The sequence below is a fragment of the Melospiza melodia genome, chromosome 5 (assembly GCF_035770615.1).
Source record: "Melospiza melodia melodia isolate bMelMel2 chromosome 5, bMelMel2.pri, whole genome shotgun sequence".
Lineage (NCBI taxonomy): Eukaryota > Metazoa > Chordata > Aves > Passeriformes > Passerellidae > Melospiza > Melospiza melodia.
The window spans coordinates 28553053-28574931 of record NC_086198.1 but is presented as its reverse complement, the minus strand read 5'-3'; the positions used below and the strand labels follow the sequence as shown (position 1 = coordinate 28574931).

General features: G+C 41.6%; 2 protein-coding genes across 9 annotated transcripts in view; one reads left to right on the top strand and one right to left on the bottom strand.

Annotated features, from left to right (window-relative positions):
• Positions 1 to 1335: 1335 nt before the first annotated feature.
• Positions 1336 to 18889, bottom strand: ABCE1 (ATP binding cassette subfamily E member 1). The gene is made up of 18 exons (XM_063156728.1): positions 18805 to 18889; positions 12627 to 12794; positions 12234 to 12319; positions 11626 to 11723; positions 11118 to 11235; positions 9131 to 9268; positions 8917 to 8986; positions 7764 to 7860; positions 6701 to 6790; positions 5997 to 6118; positions 5131 to 5352; positions 4668 to 4727; positions 4526 to 4584; positions 4245 to 4355; positions 4025 to 4167; positions 3197 to 3319; positions 2117 to 2228; positions 1336 to 1869 (listed from the first exon to the last, which is right to left on the bottom strand). The coding sequence occupies exons 2-18, from the start codon at positions 12727 to 12729 to the stop codon at positions 1822 to 1824; spliced, it is 1800 nt and encodes a 599-aa protein (XP_063012798.1). The 5' UTR covers positions 12730 to 12794; positions 18805 to 18889; the 3' UTR covers positions 1336 to 1821.
• A 298-nt stretch (positions 18890 to 19187) lies between these two features.
• ANAPC10 (anaphase promoting complex subunit 10) overlaps positions 19188 to 21879 on the top strand; it is a 143848-nt gene continuing 141156 nt past the window's right edge. For 3 of the 8 annotated variants that reach the window (XR_010027772.1, XR_010027771.1, XM_063156716.1), the window contains exon 1: positions 20143 to 20484. The gene's annotated coding sequence lies outside the window, so the exon portion shown is untranslated. Of the gene's footprint in view, positions 19385 to 19872; positions 19939 to 20142; positions 20485 to 21879 lie in introns of those variants that run through there. The other 5 variants (XM_063156713.1, XM_063156712.1, XM_063156714.1 and 2 more) reach the window with 5 other exon arrangements.

Sequence of the window (21879 nt, the reverse complement as noted above, 5' to 3'; positions counted from 1 at the left end):
CTGTTTATTTCAACTCCTTTCAAAATCATAAAGAGGGCTGCATGTTGAGTTTACTGGTGAATTTGAAACTCTAGCTCTACCCCAAATTTGTGCAGCAGTCACTGAACTACTCATTCTGTCCTAGAGCAGGTAGTTCATCACAAGCTTTGTTGTAAGAATGAAGCCAGGAACACTTCTCACAGAAATCTGTTGGGAAACACTGGGGAAGAGATGCATGGCAGTAACTGGGAGGGATGTGCTTTTAGTATTTGCATTTAAAAAACAACTTCTTTCACCTGGGCCTACACTGCCTTGCTACTCTAGGACAGTGAAGGACTGGAAGGTGTAGGTGTATTTTCTCCAGTGCTGATCAAGTAAGTCTGGTTTCCTCTCTTGCTGAAGGAGTAGTAGTAGACTGATTGGCCCAACCTCTGGCCTGTGGCAAGATGTTTTAATTGCAGGATCCTCCTGTTAATACATGTAATATTCAGCTGCGTGACACACAGCTGAACCACATCTTTACCATATCCTTTTCACAACTGATTCAGAGAAGATTGCACAACTCCAGTCCACAGGGAGTTAGGCTGTGCAGAGGAGAACAAGTTTAGTCAGCCTGTGGAAGTTTTGTCTGACCAGCATGGTTGTGTAGGGCTGTACTCAGTACCTGCACTTCAGAGTCCCTGTGCTGCTGCAGTACAGGTGCACTGCTGTTACAGACAGAGAGAGGCAGTGTGGATATAATGCTCAGTACTGCCAAGGTTATGAAATAAACATGTTACTAACACACAGAATGGCAAAACCCCACAAATTACCTCCACTCCTTTCTGTAGCTTCTGAGGCAAAAATGTAAACAAGGAACAAAGCCATGTTTTCTCATCATGTTTTTCACATGCCAGTGAAGGCAGAGAACTGTTGAATGGAAAATACCCTTCCTTCCTCTAAGACACATACCTGAAAGTTGTTTTTTGCATGTCTGCTTAAGTAAGCAGGAATATTCAAGTTTTCCTTCTTGTTCCCTGAAGGACCTTAGTGCATAGGGAAATTTTTTAACAATGTTTATTCAATTATTTTTCTTTTTTGTCATAGTAAGGTTTAAAGATTTTTACTTTAGGGAAAAGTAATTCCTGCATCTTAGCCTTAAGAAAACTTAATGGAAGAGTGAGTTGGATAGATGGAAAAAATGTTTATATTCTTTAGGATTATTTCAATGATTATTTTCATCTCCCTAGGTCTGAGAACATGCACAGGGACAGATGACTAAAAAAAGGCATAGTGACCTTCAGTGTGAGAAAAGGGTGTGTGACATTATATAAATATACACACTTCTGAATTAGTAATTGAAGAAATTCTGCAGTGTCACAAGTTACGTGGGTATTTTATTTCTGAAACCCTCAGCCCGAGAGATTCAACCTTTTTAAAAGAGGAGTCACTCTTGCAGCATGACATTCTTAGTAAACTTCCCTCTTATACAGAAAACAGCTTCAAAGATTTATTTTAAAATGAGGAAGTTCAGTCAGTACTTGGTACATGAGTAGGATATATTCAATTGAAAACTTTCCTTAAATTTTGAAAAATCAGGAGACCCATTTGCACAATTTCAACGTGGTCTATTTTGAAATTATCACACTGAAAATAGGGCTGTGTCACCAAAATATAGAAAGTGGCAGTTTTACTCAGACTAGGATGTTTACTGCTACTATCTCAGATGTTAAATGCAGCAAGAGATTTTAAGCTCCAAAAGATTAATTGTTCTAAAACCTGATCTGAGCCATCTCATCACAGCTGTTTAGATTCCAATACGCATGTCTAGATGCCAGTTAAAAAGATGCTGGGATTCAATATTTAGTCATCCAGGAAGAAGTAGTTTCCACTCTTCTTCTGTTCCACATCCTTGGGAAGAGAAAAAAGATCACCATTACTTGAAGCAGTCTTTGGCAGACTTGAACATAACTGAAGTAAAAGACACTTATCTAAACTCCTTTCTGCTTCCCTTATTACAAAATCTTACTAGTTTCACATGCTGTTTTTCCAGCACAGTAGAACTACCCTGTCAATCTTCATTTTGTTCCATATTTTAAAATTTGGCTTCGTATCAAACAATCATAGCTCCTGTACTGCAAAGGTAGTCTTCTCTTACCTTGATGGAATTGAGTTTATTTATTCTTGGTCTGTAATTGTTGGGGTCTCTTCTAAAAGTGATTTCAAGCTGAGATAAAAACTTATTCATTCCAGCCAAGAGAGTCTGTGGACTGTTGAGAGAGAAGAATATTTTAGCTATATTTTCAGAAGTTTTATATCATATGATTACAGGCAACTTTGATCTCCATCCTGAGCTCACTCAGGTCTGGAACTGCAAATGTAAGCTGTATTTGACATACCATGACATGCTACATTTTTATTCAAACCCTATCTCAGATGCTGCTGAAAGATGAGAGCAGTGTCTCATTGTGGCTTCCAGCTGTGACCTTTTCTTTCTTATTATTTTGTATCTACATGTGTGTGCTGGCACACTTACATTCAAGGAAACAAAAAACCCAACCCAAAATCTAGCAAAGATCATAACATAACTTTCTCAATATCCATGAATGAGTTTGATTTTTGAATTCCAACATGTGTGTTCTTGGAAGAAATAGCACCTGGCTACCCCAGCCAGGGTAGATTGCCATGGCAGACAGTGTGTTTATTACTTCATCTAGCTTGTGCCAAGTACTCAGTGTTCTAAAAGCCTGTTTTCTGATAAGGCTGCTCATCGAAAAGTCTCTGTAATCTACATGAAATTACTAACAGGAACAAAAGTAGACATCAAAAGGGACAGCTCTGAAAGAGTAAATCAATGCACACTGCATGCTGGCATTAAGACTTGCCCTTTACTACATCTGCATACAGGTACCATTAGTACACTGCTTGCTTCTACTGCAGCTGGAAGTTATTTTCAGAAGGGTAGTTTACAGTTGGTACTTTTTTCATTCCTTGATTCTTCTGATTGTTATTTAGCCATCATGCAATTGCTTAAGGCTGGTCTAGTTTTGAGGGTTTGGTTATGTTCCTCAACCCTGCTCCAACTATGGTTTAGGCAGCCTGTAGGAAAGGATCAATCCCATTTTCTGTTCCATGATTCAAAACAAATGTCAGAACCCTCAAGACAGTCCTGGATGCAGCTTTAATTTCCACAGGCAGGGATGACAATCTTGTTTAGTAATCCCAACAAATCTCTTACCTGTTTGCCAGTGTGTTCTTGGAAGGAATGCCATCAAAAACAATCACACGATCAGCAAGATATGTAGCCATGATAAAATCATGTTCTACCACAAAAGCTGTTTTTTTAGCATGGAGAATGAAACTGAAATGAGGGCAAAGAAGAAAAGAAGAGAGAGTTGTTGTGGTGTGCTGTAATGTCCCATTTTGGCCTTCCAGGTCATCCCCCCAGGTGTGCCTATACCTCTCTCCCTTCCCCCTTGCCCCCATGCTGAGTGAGTCCTGTCAATCAGGCTTAACATTCCAGCAAGGCGTGGTGTGGTTGGTCAAGTTCAAAGGATGCCCCTATGCCCAGAGGTCATTGGCCTGTCTGGGTGTCATCTTCCCCTGAGACCCTGCCCCTCCCACCTGGTTGGTGGCTCACCTGTACCACCCCTCCCCCTGTCCCTGAGCTAAAAAGGTGATCAGACCATGCGGCCGAGTGCTGTTGGAGCAGTTCCTCACGTTCAGACCTCTGTAACCATGGAATAAACCTCTGGACATTAAACCCTCCAGCAGAATCCATCTCCTTTTTCTCTTCACCATCGCCTGAAGCTATTCCTCCTGAGGTAAACGGGGTTCCTTACAAGCCTGGACTTGTTCAGTGCCCAGCTGCAACCACCAGCAAGCCAAGGTATCTCTGGGGTGATACACCACAGTTGCTGCCTTTGGCCCAGCAGCGAGGGTCAGACTGGCCCAGGCACAATCTAACTGGTAATATTGGGAGCTTTTTTCCAATAGAGAGTAATGTGAGCTCATTGTAATACTAGTGCAAACAAATTGTGGCTCCTTGGCCAGCACGTGCACTCACCGTTTGATGACTCTGGCAGCCATCAGACGCTGCTCAGAGTCCAGGTAAGCCGAGGGCTCATCAATCAGATACACATCTGCAGGTTTACCCAGACAAAGCGCCAACGCCACACGCTGCAGCTCACCACCAGACAGCGTCTGAACCTGAAACAAGGCTGGGCTTAGTTCAGGTACAGGCTCAGAGTTAAGGCAATGAGGATGTTGATTCAAGCAATTAATACCTCCTGGTCAATGATGTTTTCTATCTGAAGAGGTTTCATCACGTCAGTTACAAACTGGGGGTGTGTATAGGCATCTCTGATCTTCTCGTGCAGCAGCTGACGGACACTTCCCTAGCAAAAGGAAAATGTTGCCATTCAGTTTTATGCACCACAAGAAAACAAGCAGAAACAGAATAATTAAAAAAATCTATCTAAATAGATACAGCTACAAAATAGGCATAAAATAATTTCTGTATGTGTGTTTTGTAGCAAACATGATAATAAATAAGGCTGAAATGTACCGTAGATTTAGGGCTGATTTTCTGTGGTTTGTAGCTGACATTTAGGACTGGGACCTCACCTATAAAAAGACAAAATTAATAATGTAAGCAAGAGAATTTCCAGTATCCTTAAATAGGTTTCATCTTGGGTGTAACACATTACCTCCTTCATCAGGTGTAAGTCTTCCTGCAAGCATTCGGATAAATGTTGTTTTGCCAGTTCCTAAAATAAAATACAAGTTACACATTAATCACTTTTTAGTAATTTAGACCTCTAACAAGTCACTGATACAACAACAACTAAGTAATAAAGAATACATTTTAAAATTAGATTGCTTTGAGAATTCCTATATTATCTTCCAGCCCTGGATAGCACTATCTTAAAACTACCACCTAAGTTTGTAAAACAGGGTAGGTAACAAACACAACACAGTGGCACTGTTAACACTCAGTAACTTCACATTCTTCCTACTCAGGGGGCTCATTCTGTGCTATCTTCACCAGGCAACAAGCAGTTCAACCTGACTCAAACCCAGTAATTCTGAAGCCTGGCTCCCAAAGGGAAGGAGGGCTTTAGGAGCATATCCAGGGCTGGAGAAGTAGTTTCCAACATAAATTGCACTTACCATTTTCTCCTAACATCACCATAATTTCAGAATCGGTGAATTCTCCAGCTACTATGGATAGTTCAAATTCTCCCATCTTTTTCTTCATTCCTGGATATTTGTACATACACATCTTTTTAACCTCCTCTTCATTAGCTGTCTCAGCTACTTTAAATACCAGAGATGCATCTCGAAACCTTAGATTTTCTGTTGGAACATAGCCATCTAGGAAAATATTTATGCCTATGGTTGGAGGAAAAAAGATCATTAGAAAGGTCTGCAACAAAGTAAAACAAGATGAATTTCAATTCCTGGCTGCAAATTTCATTCTGATAATGAGAATGCTGGATTTTTAATGCTTTAAAAGAAGCAACAAGACCTCCTCTTTTAAGGCATGCACATTGCAAACTGAATGAAGAAGAGCCTTACTAAACTACAGAATGGCTGGAGCAGCTCTTCCTGAAAAGCCACTGTTAGTGATGTGTGTGGGGTTTAAAGGAACTCCTGCTGTTGGGCCCACTCTCTTAAAGCCAGTTTTTACTGAGTCTCAGTACCACAAGTGGGGTCAATTCAGTTGAACACTACATACCTCTGTACTGTGAACCTCTCTCCTGCCCTTTCTCTACTACTTACAGGGCCTTTTGTGTAACTCCACTGTTTACAAAACACCTGCAAGTATCAAAATTATGTCCATAGCAAGTGAAAATGAAGGCTTTTGGGTTGAGTTACAAATTAAGTATCATTTAACACAGAAATTCTGCAAAAAATCAAACAGATTTTTCATTGCTGAACTGTGACAGGATGAGGACATGTTTATATAGCAGACAACTGGCATTTTGCTGTCTTTTTTTGGGAAAGTTTAAAAAGAGAAATATGGCAAGAGTTACCTTCTCTTACGCTGAAAGGCATGGTAACAACACCATAAGCACTTGGCACTCCATACAGGCAGCAGATAAAGTCAGAGAGATAATCTAATACACTTAGATCATGCTCTACAACAATAATGTACCTGAAAAACAAAGCCAGAGAGATGCTTTTTTTATCTCAATGCAAAATATTTTTCTTTCTTTTTTTCTTAATCTAGTCTTGCATAAACAAGAGCTATCAACACGATCTTTAGTTAATATGATTTCTTCACTTTATACTAAAAAAGGAGAGAGTTCATATCTCTCACCAGCATTTTTTAAACTGCCAAAAAACTCGTGAATGATAAATTTAAAGTCCATCTTCAGCATGAACTGGCAGATTCTTTATGTACATTAAGTGGAAGGATGTTGATTGATTTGAGTGAAAAATATTTAGCCCATTTTAAGAAAATAAAAATCTTTGTGAGAAAGGGATGCAATATTCAGGTGAAAAGTAATCACCAATGTTTTTCTATCCTTATTACAGGATTTTGAAATGGGACCAGAAACTACAGGAAGTAAGTTTCCAAAATGCAAAAGAATATAATATTACAGACTTGGAATATCTGGAACACCTGTTAGTGTGTCATGCTGAGGAGTGACTTCTGAGGGGATGGACTTCTTCTTCCCTCTGTAAGCAGTCATGCACTATAACAGTCTGGTGAAACAGCTGAACTTGTATTTACCTGTCAGGGTTTATGAGGGACCGGATAGTGATGGCAGCCTTCAAGCGCTGCTTGACATCCAAGTAGCTGGAAGGTTCATCAAACATGAAGCTAATCCCAAAAGGAAGAGGGAAGTCTTAGTGAATGCAAGCTTTCTACTTATTAAAACATAATATTAACATTACAACCATTAAGTAAATGGAAATAAAAAAGAATCATTATTTATACTGAGAAAGGGAGACAAAAAATGAGCATTGTGCACACCTGCCTTTATTCTCTGTAGACTGCCATGTGAAAGCGAGTTAAGTATTACTTTCCCAAAAGTTCTGACAAAGTTATCCAAGTTATCAAAAGTTACAAAAATCAGCAGTTAGGATTCCCATGCACTAACTTAAATAAAGGTTACCTTAAATTTAACTAAATGAACTAAAAAGTGCAAAAACACTTTAGAAGACTGGAAGAAGGACATTTTCTAAAAAGAGAAAACTGAACAAGGAAACCCACTTGAAATTCCCACCAACTGAACAAAAAACAGCAGCCCAAGTGAACAAAACCAACCAATCAACAATTCATAAAAGCAAAAAAACCAAAACCCTGTAAGTCTTCTGATCTTGCTCTCGTGGTCCCAAGGAGTCAGGAAACAACAAAGATCAGACAGTAATTTCCTGCTTGCAAAGACAGGAGAGGAGGGACTCAAGTTCTAAGAGGTGGGGAAGCAGCTGTACCTTTCTCATTCAGAGAGGCCAAGGGAGGCGTGCTGCCCAACAGGATACATTTAGGTGGGATTAGGGAGAGGTTATGAGGTTGGGATACTGAAATCTAACACTGCCTTCTGAAATCAGCTATTTCCACTCAATAAATGAAAGTATACAGAATCCAGAGTTTAAACATGAAGTAAGAATGGCTTTCAGCTGATGAGCTGGCAAAATTTCTAAAAATAATTTTTAAACATTATTTAATAATTTTAAAATATTCTTCACTACTTCATAGAAAATATTATTGTTAAGAATAAGAGTAAATTTGAGGACCATATTCTGAGACAGATTATTAGAAGCAATGTGTAACAGAAGTAAATTAAACATACATATCAGCCTTCTGAATGCAAACAACTGCACAAGCAAATCTCTGAAGTTCTCCTCCTGAAAGGTCCTCAACATTTCTTTCTTTCAGATGTGTTAAGTCTGCAAATAAGTGATTAATTTTAGGTATGTGATAACCAACAGAACAATCCATATTTTTATTACCTACAGAAACATGTATAAACATAGCAAACATTCTACAGAGAGGGAAAGAAAACAGAAGGACAATAAGCTTTCATTTTACACAGCATCAGTATCATACTGCTAATACTAAGTCACAGCAAGCTCTGGGTTCTCTGCAGCATTAGCTGCATGGCTGCTTCCTGTCGTGCAGAAGAATTGTATTTCTATTTCTTTTTCCACCACACTGGTGAAGATTCTGGCCCTAAAAAGAAACTATACCAGTTCTGACAGTGCTTCTTGTCAGGCTTGCCTGGAGAGTACTGATTTTCTTGAAAATCAAGTCCCTCAAACCTTACAGGAGATGGGTGAAGCAGGTATTTTCTAAGCAGCTTAACAAACACATTTCAAGAATAGGTTGTGTCATAAATAAATTAAGTGGGACTCAAAGACCACATTCTTGGTGACACAATGGCAGCCTCACCTTCACTACCCAGCTCTACCAAAAACAATCCCACAGTGAATTTAGTAACAACTAAATACAAAACACCTACAAAACATTACTGGGGCTGGACTATGCAGATGTTCTTATTAATTGTATTAATCTCAGAAGTCAGTGTTACTCCCACTAAAATTAGATACATACAAGCTTTGGGGGGAGTGTGGAATACTAAGATAACATTTTTTGCATGCAATGTAGAAAGGGGGATGCTCAGACTTTGCCATATTTGTGAGCAAGCAAGAGCAGCAGATGTTAAGTGGGATTTTTCTGGATTTAAAAATAAGCACTTTCTACTACGAAACAGAAGCTGCATTACATTCTGTTAACTAGAATGTATCAACTAGTTTGCCACCAGAAAGGATTATTTGTGTTATTTATATTACAGCATGCCCTGGGCTTTACACTAAAGCACTTTTACTTTTTCTCTCTTTGAGTTGGTATAATTTACATGCTCTATCATATTGTGGTAACTTGATTGTTTCAGTAAATATGAACTTCTCAAATGCTTTAAAATTTGACTGTACAAAATTACTTACCGAGCTGCTGACACACAACAGTTTGTGTCTTGGTTTCATCCTTCCTATCCAGAATTGATCCCACTGTTCCCTGTGTGATAAATAATAAAAACCCCCAACCAACATTAAAAATTTCAAACAGTTCTGAGTTATGCTGCTAAATAAAACTTTCAAACACATAAGAAGTACTACAGAAGAAGCTCTCAGCTTTCTATTAACTCATGAAATGTCTCACCTTTGCAGCTTTAGGGATCTGGTCCACGTACTGAGGTTTAATGATAGCTTTAAGGTCATCTTCCAGGATCTTGGTAAAATAGTTCTGTAATTCAGATCCTCGGAAGTAAGTCAAAATTTCTTGCCAGTCAGGTGGATCCTGTGACAAAATTAAAGCCTGGGTTTACTTATACCATTTAAAAACATAGTAAGGAACCCTAATTTCAAATTCCAATCAATAAGGCAAATAGAATATGCTTGTAAGAGAACAAACCAAAAAAATCTGCAAAAGCATTCTAAGAACAAAGTTCAGAGAGACCTTCTTTTTCCAGGTTTCACTAATCTTCAAAAAAAATTAAATTTGCACAGCTAAGAAGCTACTGAACTGAAACAACTTCATGGGGAAAATGACAGCATGGATTAATGTAACCACACTTATTAGCTATCTGATACACCTAATCCAAAGAAAAAGGACTGGAATGGTAAAAGCACGAACCAGCACAGAAAATGCAACAAATCTGGTAATTTTCTCTGGTTCTAGCAAACATTTCCAAGGAACAGAAGGGAAAAAAAGAAAGGAAAAATGACACATTGAAAATAAAAGGAACTGTTCAGAGCAATCACCCAGGAAAAAGTTCCCCCTTGCACACTGTACTACTCTGAGGGGTGCTGAGTTTATTTCTTTGATGATAAACAGTATGGATCAGACTGACACAGTCGTATTTCCAAACCAAGCAAATACACAGAGGAAATGCTTCATCAGTTTTAGAGCAGAAGCAACATGGAAGATTCAATTCATACCACGAGTTTCTGTGGTCATACTGATATGGCTCCTTCACAGCAAAGTCTGATTTTGGAAGCATGGTAATTCAATTAAGTACACATTCAGAAAGTCAAAAGTTTTGCTATTCCTGCAATACTACCACCTGAAACAAGAAGTCCACAAAATAATATAAACCAAACTTGAAAGAGAATGTAAAATGTAGCTGGGAAATTACTATTTCTTTGCAGCTTTAGGTAGCAGCCATGACTGAACAGTTTAATAAAACATTACTCTTTCAGGTAAAGAAACTGCTGAAGAAAGTATCAGCACACTTGTTCTTACAAGCACTTCCTGAAGGACAAAACTGTGCATCAGAATTCAATTATCCCCATGCAGTCTGAAGGTAAGAAAGTAACATCTGAAATACTGATAAGAGGAGTCCTAATAGTTATTACTTATGCCCTTTCTCTAATGTATTCACTCTTTGGAGTAGAGTTAGGTAAAAAAGCCCTTGTAAAATGTTTTGCTTACTGGCTGCAGTTGGACTTGGAGCAAACACATAGGAAAATGGATTATGAATTCCCATGAATACCAGCAGATTACAAGTTTTAAGTCTCATTCTCAAAAAGTCTTATTTCTAAGTAACTAGCAACATGAAGAAACTAAGGATTTTTCAGAGCTCAGCATTGAAGTGTACAGTGGGAAATACCTTCAACCACTACTTACAATAACAACATACTTTACGAGAAATCTTCCTCAAAAGAATCAAAGATAAAAATGCCTAAGAGATCCCAAGGATACACAGTAAGTGCTCACAGACACTTGAGCTGTTCAGATAAAAACAAAGGAAACTTAGAAGAAACTCCAACACTTGAGCTATGGAAATTCCTGAAGGGAACAGGTAAATTATGCAGGGAGAAAAACGTGACTTTTTTAAAGACTGGGATTAAAAAATCCCCAAGCCCATAAGTACAACTTCAAGAAACCTACCTCTGATTTTTATCTTTTGTGAGTTACAATTACAATTAGTACCCTTTTCTTTCTTGAGAGATATACACAATTTGCAAGAAGGCAAATTGTTAGCAATAACCTCCTACTACTGGTCCTGTGTGGAGTAGGTCACTGGCTGTCAATATCAAAGTGCCAACAACCCTACAAATCTATCACATTCACAGATACAAACACTCAGTCCAAAAAAATAAACAGCTACCTAAAATGCTAACTCTTTTTTATTGCTGATACATACATCATATTTTCCAAGATTTGGCTTCTGTTTTCCTGCTAAAATTTTCAAGGCAGTTGATTTTCCAATACCATTGGTTCCAACCAATCCCAGCACTTCACCTGGACGAGGGATAGGCAACCTGTACAAAACATTGGTAAGTTTGTGTTACATTTATGCCATCACACACCAACACTCAGTGGGCAAGTAAATGCTGCAAGCCATTTTCAGACCTTCCGATTATTACAGCTTTTGTTAACTTGCAAATATCTAACCCAAATCATATCAAGTTCCTTAAAAATAGAAGAGCATAAGAAATACTTAAGGGCAGTGTGTTTTAAAATAGGGGCTCTGTAAAATAATCCCTATCACTAATTTATTTCATTATAATACTTTTTAATAAGAAAAATTTAACTAACATTCTAAAAGGAAGCTACTGGGGTAAGAACCAAGAACACTTTGATGTGCACTATGTTTACACTATCAAAAACTTGGATATTTTTGTCTCTTTGATATTTGAAAAATAAAATACCTGTGAAGTTTGAAGGCATTGGCACAGTATCTATGTGTTGTTTCTTTCTCCAGGTTGCTAGGTAAGTTAACAATTGACAAGGCTCCAAAAGGACATTTCTGGAATTGAAATAAATTATGGATTATTAGTGCACACAATTTATTAACAAAAGCCTATGTGTTGTACTACACCCAGCTGTGCATTTATATTTTTAAATGGACCTCTACCAAAATTTCCTTTACATGGTCAACCTGCCAAGGAAGTTCTGTGCCACATTTTACAAATTAGTAGTCTGCAGTTTAGACTGTCAGTCTACAATACAAATAAGGCACACTGCATATATTTTACACCTTTCACAAAAAACATCTGTCTGCTGCTAGGTGTCTACAGACACAAACAAAAACCCAAACCAGGCCAAGCAAAAACAAAGCCACAAACAAAACCCACACCTTGCAACCCAACCAGTTCAGTCAAGTGACACAGTTCTTCACTTTCTATAAACAGTAAGTTAACTTGGTCTGATTAATCCAGGAGAGAAAACTGCTTTTTGAAGTTACAGTATGCATTGCTAAATATAATAACAAAATAAGGAAAATGTAGCACTTTAAATAAAGCAGTTTAATTTTTACCTTGATGCAAATACCACAACCAATACAAAGTGTTTCTGAAATCCATGCTATTTTGTTCTGTGATGTGACTTCTATGCAAAGTTTTCCTGGTGAAAAAAAAGTAAGATAAGATCAGTCCAGTTTCTGGTGAATCAGAATTCCTGCCTACTAAAGTTCACAGAGGACCTTGTAACTGATGAACGCTCACTGAAGCTTCAATTATGCAAAGGCTTGAAAAGTGTCATTATTACTAAGAATTGTTCAAGCTTTTAGTGATACTTCTAAAAGCTTTATGAAAAAAAAGCTTGAATGATACACAAAAATCTATCAGTTACAAAAAGCTCATTCTATGGAGTAGAAGTGATTTAAAAGGCCTCCAACTGCTTCAACACTTTGTTACACTGTATCTCTTACCCATTCGAACCACAGGACAACTCTTCTTGCATTCCTGACGACATTTCTTTGGCTTACATTTGTCATGGTTGACTATAGCAATTCTTGTTAATTTGTCGGCCATAATGCACAATTTAGGGTTAAACACATACACCAATTATAAGAAGGAGTAGTGGGAGTCTTCCAGATCTTAAAGAAAAAAAAAAACAAAAGCAAAAAACACTGTAAGAGATCAGGTCACTAACAGCACAGAGAACAGACTCTAACCTAAGTTATTGCCAGTGGAGTGCAGAGATGAAAAATGTAAAATTATTTTATTTTTCCCCTCCTTTAAGCAACATGACAAACAGCAAAGTTAGAGATACAAATAACAAGGGTACTGATGTGTAGATTACTGCACAAATTTTTAACATCACCTTTCTGTCCCATTACTATTTTTCCAGTGTAGAAATAAAATTGTGATTTATCTGAAAATGGATTTGTTTCCAAAAAAGCACGCTGTAGTAAGAACATAAGAATCTATACAGCTCCAAATTTTAGTTTTACAAGTTACCTGGTATAAAGCACCCTTGTCCACATTGACAAATTGTGACTACAACTATTACTCTAAGGATATGATTGAATATACATTTACAAACTGTATGCCAATATTCTGTATTAAAGGATTAAAACGGTGTAAAATGTAAACCAGTTTTCAAAGTGAAAATTTTTAACTGAGTATAAAAAGTAAACCAGGCAATATGAACAGACATTCACGATGATGTTAGGTTCTTTAATCTTGAGTTCCATTAGTATCTGAATAACTACAGTTACCTGCTTAATTTCCTAATATGGTATCAATGCCTATAATAGATTGAAATAAAAATAAGTAAAATTCTTTATAAGGAACATAGAAAGGCTCTGCAAAGGGATCTGGCCAAGCTGGATCCATGGGGACCATGAGGATCAGTAAGGCCAAGTGCTGGGTCCTGCCCTTGGGTCACAGCCACCCCAGGCAGTGCCACAGGCTGGGAAGAGTGTAAGGAAAATTGCCTGGTGGAAAAGGACCCGGGGTGCTCAACAGCAGCTGGACACGAGCCAGCTGTGCCCAGGTGGCCCAGAAGGCCAGTGGCATCCTGGCCTGGATCAGCAGCAGTGTGGCCAGCAGGAGCAGGGCAGGGATTGTCCCCCTGGACCTGGGGGCACCATCCCCTGAGTGCTGTGTCCTGCTCTGGGCCCCTCACTACAGAAAGTCACAGAGGGGCTGGAGCGAGCCCAGGCAGGGCAGTGGGGCTGGGAAGGGGCTGGAGCCCCGCTCTGAGGGAGGCTGGGGGAGCTGGGCATGTTTAGCCCAGGAAGGGAGGCTCAGGAGAGCCCTCCTCACCCTCTACACCTGTCTGAAAGGAGGGTACAGACAGCAGGGGGGTCGGGCTCTCCTGCAAAATAACACAGCACAGGACAGGAGGAACCAGCCCCAGATCTCACCAGGGGAGGTTCAGATTGGATGTCAGGAAAACTCTTTGCTGAAAGGGGGACGAGCAGTGCACAGGCAGCCCAGGGAAGTGGCTGAGTCACCATCCCTGCAGGTATTTAAAAGACATGTAGATGTGGCCCTCAGGGACACAGGGCAGGAGCCAGAGCTGGGTTAATGGTTGGACTCAATAATCTTGGAGGTCTTTTCCAACATAAAAAACTCCATAATTCTGTGGAGTACAAGATGATTAAATATTCCTGAAATCACAAATAAATGCATGCAAAGAAGTGAAATTATGACTTGTTTTCCTCTCTATAAGCCCCTCTTTGTTCTTTGTAATGTACATAGACAAGTACTGGATTGTAATGGGACTTTGTACAGCTGCAGCAAATGGAGGGAAGGGCAGAGAATTTTAAATGTAAGTCTTGACAGACAAAAAAAGGTGGAATGTGCTTTAAAGTACATTTGTATTTCCTTTACTATATTAATTCATAATAATTAAAATAACAATAATAATGACTTTTATTTTCCTACGAACAAGACACACCTAAGGACAACTCCCTCCAGCTCCAGAACAAAGACTTGTGAGGCCCTTGGAAGATTTTAAGATATTGCAAATTTTTTTTTTTTTTTTGTAAAAAGAAATGCCATAAAGTACAAAGCATTTCCATCTCACCAAATAAAGGGATGGCAGCCCTACAGATGATGCATGTTCAAAATCATTTCAATGCAGTATCAGTAGTTCAATGATATAATTGGGAAGGAGTCTGGAAATACTTCAGGTTTCCACACAGTGCAAAGACGCAGCTGCATCCAAAGGATTCCAACATCTCTAATTAAGGAAAGGTTTTTTTGGATGCCCAGCTCATCTTTGCTTCACCAAACCAAAGCCTCCTCCAGTGGTTTACAGACTATATTTACTACATATGGCTGTTGGAGGAAGAAAGGTTGTGACTTGCAGACTCATGAAGGAAGCAAGAATAAAATGGGTGTATGGCACACATCATGTTAAATTCTATAAACTTCAGTTGGAAGGAATCTTCCAGCTACTACTGCAATATCTGGAAGATGGACATCCAACAGCAAAGGTCAGAAAAGCTGATGCTATTGTATCCTTAAATCCATTACTACCATAGGTACCAACATTTTAAGTGGCTCCTTTAAGAAGTGGTAGTCTTATTCCTTTATTCAGATTCCAAAGTATTTTAAAACTAATGTCAGAAGATATTCTTCATCACCTATAAATGAATGTAACTATTCACACTGCCAACCATATTGTGGCAGTTTATACTTACATTTCTTTTTTTTCCTTTACTAATTTAAATTTCCTAAGCCAGGAAGACCTATTAACACAGCTGATGTTTTCAAATAAATGACTGAATATACGAAAAAAAAAATTAAAAGTGATTCAACAGTTCTGTGTTGTCAGACCAGACTGACAAAGTAGGGCTGAACACTGAAATTGCATCCATAGACCAGGCAAACAGGCATGGAATAATGAGTCTGCAGTTCTCACTTTAATACAGCAGGAAACAACAAACTGAAAACCTTATTTTTGAAGACTATAAAGGTGCTTTAGTCAGGGTAACTTTCTTGGGGACAGATACTGGATGTTGTCATGACTTCAAATAAAGATCCATTCCTTGGGAAGACATCCCAGTGCCTTTCACTAAAATCCTGCAGTTTACAGAGAGTATTTGGGGGTGAATGATTCCCTCTCTGTTTTCCCAAGGGAAGTGCCAAGGGGCCCTTTCTCCATGGCCTGAGCAGACAGGGCACTGTGGATCTCCCCTCTGAGCTGCAGGCAGCAGTGAACCAGCCCTGTGGGTGCCCCAGAAGCAAAGCTCCCTCCCCAGCCCCCAAACCCTGCTCAGCCACCCACCCTCCGGGTGGGGTTCAGCCTGCAGCTCACAGCAGGAGCGGGACGGGGCTTCTCCCAGGCACCACGGCAAACACGGCCTGAAACACACAATTCCTGCCGAGCTCCTCAGCAAGCGTTCCTCACTCTTGGCAGGATAATCACACTGAAGTTTGCACTCGCTGCTGAATCAGACTGTGGCTGGTGAGCAATGAAACAGCCCGAGTTTGGGAATTTTTCTAATTCTAACTTACTTGGGAAAATGCCCATGTAAGTTCCATTCTAACTTACAGCTAATTCTAACTTACACAAAAATGCCCAATCTGCGGTGAACAGTTTTGAAGAGGTCAGTGAATTAAGTATGTACACTGAGCATTTATTAGAGTATGTGGGGGCAGGGGGGAAACAGAAGTAATGAAGCAGCATGGAGACACACATCTCACACTCCTCCCCCTCTGCTCCCACCTATGTGACACAAGTGTCAGTTTATCCAAAACTCTCTAGTGGTCTTAACCATCTTCAGAAAAAAAAATTGTGAACTTCTGTAATATTTCCAGGACTGTGCTGATATCTATAATGACAACTGCCCACAAAAGAAAATAATAATATCTACTTAGAACTCAGAAACAAATAAACAAACTGTCCAAAACCAGACTGAACTCAAGTTCCGTATTTCCACCCAGTTAGCTGAGTGGCATTTAAATTAACACATGGAATAGGATGGTCTGACTGCAGGGAACAGATGTAGAACTCTCAGGAGACTGAACACAGATCAGCAATGTTACAGCACACCAGTAACCCAGCAGGGCAGTCAGCACTTCAGGGGCAGGACAAACTGGTACTCAGAAGCATTTGACTTCATGAGTGTGCTTCTCCTTTCCATATCAAGAAGAACAGAATAAAAAACAGAGTATGAAAGTACTAATTTGCAACTAACTACCAGGGTAAAGAGCTATTTGAGTTATTGAATGATGATGGTGTGGCAGCAGAAAATCTTCCCAGCATGGGCTGACAACACAGGTGAAGGAAGGAGGGAATGACTAAAAACTGCTGGCTAGACAAAAAAGAAAATGTTGTAAAGGCCCTGTCAGTATCATTCATTAAAGCCAAAAGCTGCCCATTACATTCAATTATGTAATTTAATACAAAAAATGAAACATGTCTAAAAATAAGACACCAAACATGTTATCACAAGCCTTCTAAGCCAGCATTCTTAGGCTGTCTGGTACAGCTGCTGCACACCCTGACACACCAGATTACAAAAAAAAAAAAAAAAAAAAAAGAAGTTGCCCACGTGCAGACCTTCCTATCTGTCACAGAAGGCAACAGCAATGTACAATCTGTAGAACATGTGCAATGTGCTTGCATTAATAATATTTATTTCTTTCTCATGCATTAGAGCAAAATTATAATTTACTAAGTCAAGGCAATTATGACTGAGAAGAATTTGTAATTCCACTGAATTATTCAGACTTAAACAAAGAAAAATTTAAACATTAAAAGTAAATGAAGACTGAAACAGAACCAGAGACCATTCATTGAAAGATGTGAAGGGAAGGCCTGGGTTCAGAATTGTGCCATCTTTGGTTACTTTGCACAAAACCAGTGAACACGTCACAAAATTACAGTGCATGAGACCTCAGAGAGAAGGGCTGTGGAAAGAAGTGAGGATGAGCAGCATCTCCAGCTGCCACTGAAAACAAGCAACTGAGAACTGCCTCTCAACTCCACTGCCAATGGGCTACATACAGGCACACCATAACAAGGACAATAAAGCCAAGAATTAGAATACCCAAAGAAAATTGAAATTATAGGTAAAACAGTAAATGATACAAGAACTAGTCTATGCTTAAGGTTTTCTCATTTAAGAAACTGAGGCAATGTAAAAAAAGTAGTTTAGACATGCCCCAGATTTCCCTACTGTATTAAATCACTATGTTACTCATAAGACACGTCATGAATAAGAAAATATGTTAACATGAAAGCATATGGTCAAGTATACTGACGCTGCAGAACGAGTGGGTGTGTTTAGCTTGTGCTGAGCAGTATTAATTATCACTCAATCTTTAACATTTCCCCTTAACATGAAGTGAAATGCGTGAGAAAGAACCTGTAAATTAGCAACCTAATGAAACTAATGGAAGTATTTCATGACCACTGGTTTAGGACTGCAGTTTACGGAAGGAACCACAGCAGGGAAACTTAAATTAGGGCGTGAAAACTGTCACATGAACTTGCAGGTGAAGTATCCAAGTGCATTCCAGGCAGGAAACACCACCATGGTCCTTGAGAAAAGCCCTGCCGGCTTCTTCTTTTGTTTTTTTTTTTACACACACCTCGCAGAAAACAGCCTTACCCCGCTATCTTATCGCACCTGCAGGAAGGCTTGATCTCCTCACCACCCCACAAGCACCCACGTGGATATCAGCTTCCCTCAAAAGAAGGCAAAATACGGCCTTCCCCCCAGCCCGAGGAGGAAGTTCCCAGTTTTCCTAGGAGCAAAATGCCGGCGTTGCCTTTCCCAGAGCCAGGCCAGCGCCGCCAGGCGAGGATCCCGCGCTGCATCCACAGGGAGCCATACCCACAGCAGGGCCGGCGCTCTGACCCCGCTGCCACAGAACCCGAGGCGCGGGGGATGACGTGCCGCGTGTGCAGGCAGTGCCGGCCCGGGCCGTGCCCACGCCGGCAGCGAGCCCCGAGCCCCGGGAGCCTCCGGCCCTGAGGCCCCGGCGGGGCGCGGTCGAGCCGACCCTTCTCCCACGGTGCTGCGGGCGAGGCCGCCGCCCAGGCCGAGCCCAGGCCGGCAGCACACCACGAGGAGCGGGGCCCTTTCCCCACCGCCTCCGTTCCCGTGCGGGAAGGCGGGAGTTCCCCCCGGCGCTGCTTACCGGGAGCTGTGAGGGGGGTGCGGCGGGGCCGGGGGCAGCGGGGGTGGGAGCGCGCGCGGCGCCCTCGCGCCACGGCCGGGAAACGGCGTCCGGTGATCCCGCGCGCGGGCCCGCGCGCGCAACGTGCTCGCGCCGCCGCCGCCACCCGGCCAAGATGGCCGTCGGGCCCGGGGGGCGGGGCCTGGCGCGCGCCACGGAGAGGAGGGGAGGGAAGGAAAGGAAGGGAAGGGAAGGAAGGGCGGCTCCCGCCGGGGACAGCAGGGGAGGGAGGGGCGGCCGTCCTCACCATGGAGACCTAGAGCGCGGCCGTGCGTAGGGAGCGCAGCCTCCCGGGGCGGGTCGGGGCGCCCGAGCTCCCCGAGCCCGCCCTGCGAGCGGCGGCCGCGCTCTGAGGGGAGCTCCCGGGACAGAAAGGTCTCGCTGGCCTCTGCCGGGCAGGTGGTGACAGGCAGCAGCAACAGTTAAGACCGGTGCTTCTCTTCTCAAGGAAAGGTGTTCGTTCCCTTTCACGACCGCGGTTTCGGCATTAGGAAGCGAGCTCCAATATCGGATACGTCCGGGGATTGATACAACGCGAAAGGTACCAATATAGAATGGTCCCGCTAGCCTTTACCTGCCCTGGGCAGCATGTCTTCTGAACCTGCTAGCCTTTACCTGCCCTGGGCAGCGTGTCTTCTGCACCGGGAACACTGGGGCTACGTGCTTTCATTCCCATCGGGAAGAACTGTCACTCTCTTTGGGAGCCCATCACCTCACTAAGGATACCACCTCCTGTAGCGATCGTGCCCACGGATTGCTCCCACACAAGGGACGACACCCGGGTCTTGCTGGCCTTTACCGGCCCTGGGCAGCGCGTCATCTGCATCTGAAACACTGGGACTACGCGCTTTCCTTCCCGTGGGGAAGCATCTCCAGGAGCCGCCGCGGGAGCTCGGGGTCCATGCCCAGCACCGAGCACGTCCCACCGGAGGAGCCGGGACGCGGCGCTCCCGCCGGCCCCGCCCCGCCCATGGCGCCGTGTGAGGGGCGGCCCCGGCGCCTGAGGGGAGCGGGCGGGGCGGCGCGCGCGCACTGCGCTCCCTCCGCTGCGGCGGCGGCGGCTGTGGCTGCTCCCGGCGGGATCAGGTGGGAAAGGTGCGAGCTGCGGCTCTGCCGGGGCCGTGACGGGAGGAGGAGGAGGAAGAGGAAGAAGAGGAAGAAGGTGCAGCCCGGGCAGAAGCCGGGCTGGCTGAGGGGCTGTGTTCGCGCCGGGTGTGGGGCTGCCCGGCCGGGCGCCTCCCGCCGTGCGTGCGGGGCTCTGGCGTCGCCCCCGCGGCGGGGAGCGGAGCCGGGCCGGGATCCGGCGGGCCCGGGCCGTGAGTAGCTGCTGCTGCTGCTGCTTCATTTCCGATACCAAAGCGGTTTGTAGGCCTGAGGGCCACGGCCTCAGCATAGTGTTGTAATCTGGTTACTTTTCGTTTTGTTTATTCATAATTGTTACAGTTACAACTAATATTGTTAATGTTGATTGAAAGTCCTGCAGACAAGTCGTGAGGGGATGGCTCCCGGTTGGTTTTTCAAAGCGGCTTCATCCTCTGGTTGCTCTTGGTTTTCACGACAGCTTGCACCTAATATTTACACTTTACACTCCTTGTAAAGATGTGCTTGCCTCCTTTGAGGAACTGCTTGTAGCTCTACCAGGTAACTTTGGAAAGTCTGGGCTTTCCCAAAAACGTATTAAAAATTATTTTTTAGATTGCTTAGAAATATATGTATAAAACTGCTAATTTAATTCTTTTAGTTATGTTTCCTTATAATGGAATTATTTTTGACAATGAAAGTCTGATAATTTTCACTAATAGGCTTAAAGCTATGCACTGGAGGCAGGGTAAAAATAATAAGTTTATTGAAGTTGTATTGAAAGAATAATCTGAGGGATCAAATGTACAGGTGAGCCAGTTAAAATAAGGTGCTGCTGAACAGTTACTATGATTATTAAATATTAATTAAACATTAATATTTTTAATATTTTATGTTTAATCTTCCACCTAATTAAAAAAATAGGAGGCATAGTGAGAGGCTGGTTTTCAGATATATCTTGAGATTTTTAAAGAGCAAGGGTCCAGCCAAAGAAATGAGAGCAGGGACAAGAGCTTGTAAATGAGTAGTGCAGTTAAGAAAATCAGGGAATCTTAGGTATGAAATTCCCTTCTGTTAAGAACAAGAAAAACAGTCTTATGGATGTTGTAAAAATGCTGAAGCAGTCAGTGCAGCCTTTGTTCAGTTTTCCTGGAAAGGCTATAGTCAGATATTTGCTAAAACTAAATAAAATTATATGATTGGAATGCAATCAGAGTATTACTTCTTAAAAGAATAAAAAAAGAGAGAAAAGCCAGATGATCTCTGATCTCCTGAATGATTCTGAGGAGTTGGTTTGGGAAGGGAATTTGTCAATAAGTAGAGGACAATTAAAATCAGTGTGCACACAGGAAATATTCCAGTGTGGCTTGTTGAAAGTAGTCTGGATTAAACTTTATTTTTTACAGTAGCCAATGCACTTAATAAGGGGGGAATATGAGTAGTCTGCCTTGAGTTTTACAGGATTTCTGCCATTGTTCAAGCTACTGAAGTGTGCTCTGAAAATAATTATTTTTAAAGATTTTTTTAAAGAGATTTTGAATTTGACTTGTAAATGACTCTTTTAAACAGTGGTGTCATGAAATGTGCTCCTGGAGAGTTCAGTTTTGAGGGTATTTTCACTGTTGCCTGGAGTGTGGAATACAAAGTTGAAAGGATTGCAAGCACTGTGCAAGGGTTGGAATTAAAGGCCACCTGGAGAAGCCTGGTATCAGGTTGGAAATCAGTGTAACTGAGCTCAATTCACAGGAACTGAGGGAGGAAGAGGAGCACAGGAATAAAAATATCAAAGGCCTGGTTAGTGGAAAGGGTGTCAGTGAACAGCTAACAGTATCCCAGAAAACACTGGGCATTTATACTGCATTTGAGCACTGTAATGCACATAAAACCAGTATTAATTATGTTCTTTCAACTACCCAGGTGTTGCTTTGTCACAGTAACAAGTGTGAGTAAATATAA